This window comes from Talpa europaea (genome assembly GCF_964194135.1).
Source record: "Talpa europaea genome assembly, chromosome: 6".
Classification (NCBI taxonomy): Eukaryota; Metazoa; Chordata; class Mammalia; order Eulipotyphla; family Talpidae; genus Talpa; species Talpa europaea.
In genome coordinates, this window is record NC_140072.1 from 84,922,238 (window position 1) to 84,930,787 (window position 8,550).

Consider the following 8,550-nt stretch of genomic DNA (forward strand, 5'->3'; position numbering starts at 1 on the left):
CCATACCAAAAAACACATTGAACTTAGAAGACAAAGTGGCCATTGTATAACACTGAGTAATAAACCATAGCCTGGACTCATTACAAGGCTTCTATTGTAATGAAGTAATATTCTCACCAAATAATCTTTCCAGTCAGAAAACAAGGTAACAAACCAGAGTTACTTTGCCAGCTAACTTCTCTCACCCAAGAGCCAGGACATAACTGCTACCTTTAATCTGAATTTATTTGAGACTGGTCCCCAAAATGATTAAGATTGAATAGTAAATGGTATTGCTTTGAAAAATGTATTTTAAATTTCTAGTTTGTGGCAACTTAGACACCATAAGAAGATAAAAAAAAATGCATTTTTTCATCCTCTGCATTCAGAGCCAATTATTAAGAAATACACAAAAATCATTGATGGAATACCTGTGGAAATAACTGAAAAAGAGACAAGGGAAGAGCGAATCATTACAGGTGATCTTTAATTTCATCTGTGGAACTCTGCCTGGATTATAAAAATCAAACAATAGTTAATCCCAAAATAACTCTAAGAGTCATTAGAGAATAACTAAGTCTTTTTCATGGTGATACTAAAGTGACTTCATTTCTATTTGGGCAAAAATAATATTCCAAATATACAATCTATGTTTTTTTTTCTGAATTAGAAATTAGTAGGCAAAACTATCCATGTATTTTATTTTGTATATGCATACATTATATAGTACTCTGTCTTCTCTTGGCTATTTATTTATTTATATATTTATTTTTTGTGGGACCCTCGCTGGTGGCTGGGGATCAAACTGGCGCTGCAGAAGCTACGGGCAGCCTCACAACCCAGCACTCAATCGCTGTGCCACCAGGGGAGGCCCATTCTCTTGGCTATTTATTAATGAGCTAATGACTTCTAGAAGAAAAGCCTTTCCCTTTGGTGATTTTCCATTAGTCTTAAGGTTTACACATAGACACCCCAAAATAAATGCAAGTTTGTTTACTAATTTCAGTAAAGTTCTGTATCAGTTTCCCACAAATAAATTACCTTAAAATTTTGAATTGGATAATCGGTAAGTAATTGATCAAATGATTTATTGGAACATTGTGTATACATTCATTTATATAATGCTTATATATTTTTTCATATTATAATGAGAGTTGTATTGTTGTGACACAGATTATTAATAGTGAATTGACCACATTACTTTCATATCTTTTTTCTTCTGCCCAAGGAAAATGTAATATGAAATCATCTAATGAGTCTGCAATCACATTAAAAGTTTTTTTAATATGCAACATTCTTATTATTCAAAATTTAAAATAATATACAACAGTATCCAGGTAGTATGAAAACTAACTTCTACCCCTGCCCCCTTCCACTTAATTTTGCTTCCCTTACCTACCTTATTGGGAACCACTTTATTAGTTTCTTTTATCTTCTTTCATTATTTATGAAAATATAAACAAATAAGAAGATATATCCCACTCAAAATGCACCTCTTTCATAGATCTTACAGATCTTTCCTTACATATACTATCAGGGCAACCTTGCTTTTATCTCAACTACATGAGATTCTCTTAAGTGGAGGTGCTACCATTTATTAACTAATCCCAACTGTCTTTTGCTAATACAAACATTACAATGAATACCTGTACTTACATTTTTTTTTTTTTGTGGGACCCTCACCAGTGGCCGGGGATCGAACTGGTGCTGCAGAGGCTGCGGGCAGCCTCGCAACCCAGCGCTCAACCGCTGCGCCACCAGGGGAGGCCCATCATTTATTTTTTAAAAAGAGTTATTTTTAAAATTTAATAACATTTTAAGTTTCTTAAAATTTTTATTGAATTTAACACTGGTTTATAAAATACAAGTTTCAGATTTACATGTTTGTAAATCATTATCTGTATATACTACATTATTTGCCACCAGAATTATTTTTACTTTTGCAGACAATATTTGCCAGAAATCTTCATTTTCCTTCCTGGAAACTATAATTCAAAACAATAGAGGTTTTTTTTTTTTCCTCCCCTACCACACATTGATCATCATTTGCTATGAGTCATTTATCTTCCAGAATAATTACTCACTGATGTCAACTTAAAATGCTTCAGTGTGGAAGCAGTCTAATGTATGCTGCTGTTGTGTAACTGTATGTATTTTACTAAAACCCAAGGAGCTGTATACTAACAATGACTGAATTGTATGGAAATCATACCTCAATAAAGCTGCTAAAAGTGAAAGAATAAAAGGGAATTTTCAAGTTAAAGAACAAAAATAAAGTAAAATTCTTAACATTTGGTTCTTTGCAGAGGAAGTTTGCCTAATCTATTCTAGATCTTATTAAATTGTCTTTCTTCTAGGACCTGAAATAAAATACACTAGAATCACTGCTGGTGGTGGTGGAGAAACAGAAGAAACTCTGAAGAAATTATTTCAAGAAGGTCAGTATGACTAGAAAAAGATTATGAATTCAGCTAAGCTATCTGTATCAAAGTCTAAAATAATCTTTGAGAGCTTTTACATGTTTTTTACTTCATGTCATTCCTTTGTTCACATGCCATACCAAATCAGTAATTTGGAATGAAATTACTGATTTCAAAATGGAATGAAAGTCAATGACAGTTCATATTGATTGTTTTATTATACATCTGTTACATATTTTCAATAGCATTATAAAAAAATTGGCTTATCAGAACAAAAAAAAAAAACACAAAAAACAAGAAAGAACAGAATGTTGGTCTGGAATTCATTACTGAGCAGATGACACTATATATCACATCATATTTTCTGTCTTTTTCTTATCTAAACCAATCTGCTATAAACATGTATCCTCTCAGAGGTCACCAAGGTCACCAAATTCATTGAAGGTGGTGATGGTCATTTATATGAAGATGAAGAAATTAAAAGACTGCTTCAGGGAGGTTAGTAAAAGGGAAACAACTAACCTCTTAACAGGTTCTGGTGAATTGAGTTATTCAACTTTTTAAAGACTGAGAATTCAGGCTTTTCTTTTAATTAGGTTAAAAAAGACACCATCAAGTGCTGTTCTAAGAGATTAATTGTTCAATGGTAGTTATGAAGAAATAATTGCTACTTTAAACAGTCTTTAAAAAGTTCTTTGGTTTACAGCTTGGGGAGCAATGAATATATATATATATATATACATACATATTGCTTTGATACAGATAATTGTAAAGATGTTTTAAGTATATAAAATGGGAATATTTTTAAATTGGTAGCTAAAAGAAGACCGAATTGAAATACTTTTTATGTTTAAAAAAAATGTATTCACTGCTCTCACAACAATAATAAAAGGCATGTTTATGGAATCTTGAAGTGCATAGATCTAGCAGAAAAAATATTTCTTTAGTAATTTTCTTTGCCAAAACTACATTCTTAAGAATGGGCGTCTATTTCATCTAACATTTTGAGTGACAATCCATACCTGGAGATGTAAATTATTTTGCACATGAAATTAATCTTAGTCTTTAAGTATGGAATGTTCTCTGTCTATGGCATTAAAATGACCTACTTTTAAAAGCAATGGAGAAAAAAAAGAATTCAAAATCTTACACAAACTCTAAATGGTAATTATTTGAAGATATAATAAGTGTTATTATATATAAAATATATAAAACATAATTTGGGCTATTGGCATTTGAATGAATAAATAATGTAGTTATTTTATTAACTACAAATATCTAGATGGCAAATTGTTTTAGAGAAATAAGCATTTTAATTATTTAGAAAAGCCAAAAATACTCCTTGAAATGACCTACAAACTGAGAAATACAACTGAAGTTTGGCATTTATTCAAAGTATGATCCAGGTAACTTTTCTGATTAAAATCATAAAAGTTATGTATCCATGTCCAAAACATATATAAATTATCCTTGGGAACATGTGTAATTTTGGCAATTATTAATTCTTTATTTCAATACAGATAAAATTCTTCAACTGTGTTGAGACTACGTAATGATCATAAAAATCATTTTTATTCAACTGGTAGTTGAATTTCCTCAGTAGAAAGATATGTATATGAAAGGCACAAAACTTTCCTTTAGGAGCATATAGCCCACCCAAAGCGATAATAAACTCCGAATTTCCTGTAAAATTAAACAGACTTTATTCATCTTCTCCCAAATTTTTAACTCTGCCAGAATAACAGGGAGTTGATAAAATTGAATTCTGTTTTTCTTCATTCCTTACCATAGTAAACAGCTTTGTAGAATGGCAGTGCTTTTAGAGAATGATCAATTAGTAGCCACACCTGTTTGTATTGCTTTTTCATTTAGGCTTCAACCTCAGGTAAGTATATTTTCCTCACTTTTAAATAAGTCCCTGTTAACAAGCTCATAATAAACAGTGAACTGAATTGCTTCAGTCAAGAGAAGATATACCTGCTTCAAGTTAATAATATGTGGTATTCTATTTTCAGCTAATAGACTCTGTAACCTGTTTCTATGAAGCATCAATTTCCACAATATCACATCAAAAATATTTATCAAAACATTTTCAAAGTTTTTCATCTCAGCAGTGTAGCTACTAATCTCTGACATTAATTGGACATGCTAATTTTCATTTTTCCAGCTCTGTAAAACCATTGGGCCATCACTGAGTCACAAACATACTTTTGTTGAGATCCTCAGATGCATCAACTCACAAAAAAGCTGGTGCGAATAAAGATCATGTCATGCAAGTCTGGCTTTTTTTTTTTCTTCTGCAAGTATAGATAATTGAATATATCCAAATTATGTGTTTTTACTCAAAATTTGATATTTTCTGCCAGAGCAGATAATACTGTTGTACAGAGTACATTTTGATAAATTGACTGTATTTCTAGTCATTTAAATCATGACTATTATCATGTCTAAGTAGTCCTTCTGGTGATAATACTGCAATTTGTCAGTGAAATATCTCAGAAAACTTAAAATAATGCCACGAAGTGAGTTTTTATGCTTATCTTAAGTAGAACTCCATTTACTGAAACTGGTAACGTAATTAAGATACCATTGGGCTTTGGAAAAAGGAAGAAAAGAAAGTAATTTTGGAAGATTTTGACATATCTACCAAGAAAATATTTAAAGACCTATGCTATAAATAAAGAGAATAAGGGGCCTCCCTGGTGGCTCCGGAGGTTTAGCGCAGCGCTGTGAGGCTGTCGGTGGCCTTTGCGGCTCAAGTTGGATCGCCAGCAGCCAGGGAGTAAGCCACCTGGCGCAGCAGACCTCTCCTGTCTCGCCTGAAGCTCCCCTCAGCAGTGTATTTCAGTACATCTGCCTGTTCTGCTCCCTGCTCTCTCTGTTGAATCTTCTCACCCCCCACAACTCTGACCTGTACCCCACTTCTAAAAAAATAAAGAGAGTAAGGAATCTGGTTGTCAGTATAGTTTCCAATGTTGGTTCCAACACAAATTGACTTACGTTGACCCTTTCTGCTTTGGTTTCTTCATCTGAAAAGTAGGGACAACAATGTTACCTACATCTAAATGAGATAATATATGAAAATGCTTTGGACTAATGCTCAACCCATATAAGAGCTTGGTAATGTTAGCTACTGTCAATATTATGGTTAATGAACATTAATATGGTCAATAAACTCACATTTTACATCCTAACTTAAATTCTAGAGTAATAGTCAAGTAAAAATGCAAAATCTGGCAAAGAATTGGGCTGAAACACTCTGCCGGTTTCAGAAGGCCAGTGATAGGAGAGAGGCACTGGTGTGGGTTACTCTTGATTATCTTCCTACATGTTGCTTCTCTAATTGAGACCTGCTACAACTCCTTCATTCTGAGACCGCAGAGAGTCACTGAAAACAAGTCTGATTTTCTTCACTTTACTCACACTATCTTGTAAAGATGTTTATTTGTTACAATGAATATGTCTTATTTTGATATTATCATATAAAGTAATAATAAATTAACAATTAGTTAATTGAATGCTCATTATTAGAAAGGGCCAGTATAGACAGCAAAGAACTCTTTAAATCTATTTTTAATGTTAATGTTCCTTTTTTCTTTTAACTTGGTATCACACAATCAAAATGGTGATAATTTAATGCCTGATTTTTATGGGATTTCAGAGAATTGAAAGTTTATTCTTGATAGAAATTTTCATTTGTTGAGGATAGATGATATATGAAAAGCAAGAAGTAAAAATGGGGAGGAAGAATAAAGGTAAGCAGAAAAATTAAGTTGTTGCCAAAAAATGTATATTCATTTAAAAAATGCATTTATTATTTGATCTCAAGTGCCCAGTAATAGAATAAAAATGTGAATTTAGGCCTACTAGGGGATCTTATTGATGAGTCCAAATAAAAGTAAGGGAATTGGGAAGTATTTTTTAACTATAACAACAGAAACCTGCATAGTTATTAATACACATGAAATTATTAAATATGAAAGTGTTATTGTAACTAGTTAATTTTTAAAATGGTCTTATAAGAACAAAATTTGGGGTTATGTTAGCATATATTTCATTGATTGCTTATTATATTCCTAGAGTTCCTAGGTCAGTGATATTTTGTTGTCCTCATATAATGTAAGGGTATAATTAACTATAAGGATAATTTTACAGAAACAGAAGTCTGATACTTCAAAAGAAAATCTACATCTTAAAATGATGGTTATATGAAACTATACTTTTCTGCCTAACAACGGTCTCTTGTCTAATGTTAGTCATAATTTCAAAGTATTTATAATCATAACTATTTAATTTTAGATACACCTTTGAGAAAGATGGAAGTCAACAAAAGAGTTCAAGGTAAATGTGCTATAATAATGGCTATAATAATGTGCAGATATGATTTAAGTTTTTATATTAAGAGAAACCAAAAAAATGGAGAGTTTTTAATATTTTATTGAAAGTTGTCAGAAAGAAAAGTTGGCCTCTTTTGAAGCAAAGTATTTTATGATAGGAATCAGGAAATAAATTTTGTTATGCATTATTAGGAAAATCTATCATTAACAAATGTCAAAGGAAAAGTAATTATATTCATTATGTATCTTATAATCATGAATTATATTGAGGCAAACTGCTAAACATATTGAACCATTGAGACAGACTCAAGTAAAGTAAAAAGTATCTTTAAATACCAGAGTTGAACAAAAGTAAGTTGCAGGTAGATTTGAACTGTGTGCACATAGAGAAAAATATCAGTGTTACTATGTACAAAATTTTATATAAATATATAGATGCCATCCATATATATATCTATATATATAGAAATATATATCTATATATATAGAAATATATCACCAATTCACTACAATTTTCTTTGTGACTATAATATGTGCATTTCCTAATCTCCCACTTAGGTTCCTTACATTTATACATTCAAAAAATTAAAGGTGTCTCTCATGGAACTTCTAACAAATTACAGGTTGAATTTCTAATATAATTAGAAGGGTCTATGAAAGCATTTTGGACATCTCTGTCTTTGGGCCAATGCAATATAGGTATTTGAATGAAGGAATTAATTGTACAAATATTTATAACTGAAGGTTTTACAAAAATTCTTCTTAACATTCAAATTCATCCAAATTTTCCAAAGAACTAAAGTCATTAAAATTATTTTCAAATACTTTTGTTCAAGAGAAACCCTGATTTCATCACCATAAACTGAGAATATTATTAAGAAAACATAATCCAACATTTATTACAATAAGAAATGGTGTATTTTTATATATACGACTATGCATGGAAAATCATATTCTTAAATTACATTATTCTAATGTTTCATAACATTTGCAATCTTTTGTTCTCTATCCTTCCTAATCAGGATCTAGAAGACGTTCAAGGGAAGGTCGTTCTCAATGAAAATCCAGGAACCAGACAACAAATTTATTAAAACCCTAAATCAGTAACCTGATCTGAAAGGGAAATTATGAGAGCCACTTTGACTTCTGGAAATGAACCATCAGCACAAAAAAGCAATCATGAAATAATTCTGAATGCAAATTTAATTTTTTTTTTCTGAATGCAAAACATGAGGGAAATTATAGGGTTAGCCTTTTGGGGGATAGGACCTGAGGAAAATACAACACTTTTTTTAGGCTTTTACATCTTACCATTAAAATTTTTGGCTAATTTTGTAATCCCTCAAGAAAATCCTTGTGAAATCTTAATGATGAATTGTTATCCCATCGAGAATACCGAGCCTTGAATTTATATAATGATTTTTTAAAATGCATGCAAGCAGTTACCTCTCCATGCGAAGTTATAAAAAATGGGTGCTCACTATTAAAAAATCAAACTTTCACAACAAAAGGCTTTACACATTTCTAATACAATGTGGGTTTACCAGTAAATTATGTTATTTCTACAACTAATTTTGTACTCCTGAAATATTTGCCATATGCTTCTTTGCAATACATATTTTTATCTCAAACATTTCAATGAAGCCATTTTTCAGGTATAAAGAGAATTACTTCAAATTGGGTAATTCAAAAAACTCAAGGTTTACATTAATAAGTTTGGACTTGGGAACAGGACTTTATACCTCTTTTTGTTTTTTAAATAACAAATACTTATTAAAGGAAATTGAATAAATTTAGCGTTTCTTGTTTTTCTT

General features: G+C 31.0%; 1 protein-coding gene across 2 annotated transcripts in view; it reads left to right on the forward strand.

Annotated features, from left to right (window-relative positions):
- POSTN (periostin) overlaps positions 1-7,796 on the forward strand; it is a gene marked incomplete at both ends in the record, with an annotated part of 32,883 nt that extends 25,087 nt beyond the window's left edge. For both annotated transcript variants that reach the window (XM_084235149.1, XM_084235150.1), the window contains 5 exons: positions 369-458; positions 2,337-2,417; positions 2,814-2,897; positions 6,699-6,740; positions 7,759-7,796. In XM_084235149.1, coding sequence (XP_084091275.1) covers positions 369-458; positions 2,337-2,417; positions 2,814-2,897; positions 6,699-6,740; positions 7,759-7,796 — 335 coding nt within the window. The remainder of the gene's footprint in view (positions 1-368; positions 459-2,336; positions 2,418-2,813; positions 2,898-6,698; positions 6,741-7,758) is intronic.
- Positions 7,797-8,550: the final 754 nt, after the last annotated feature.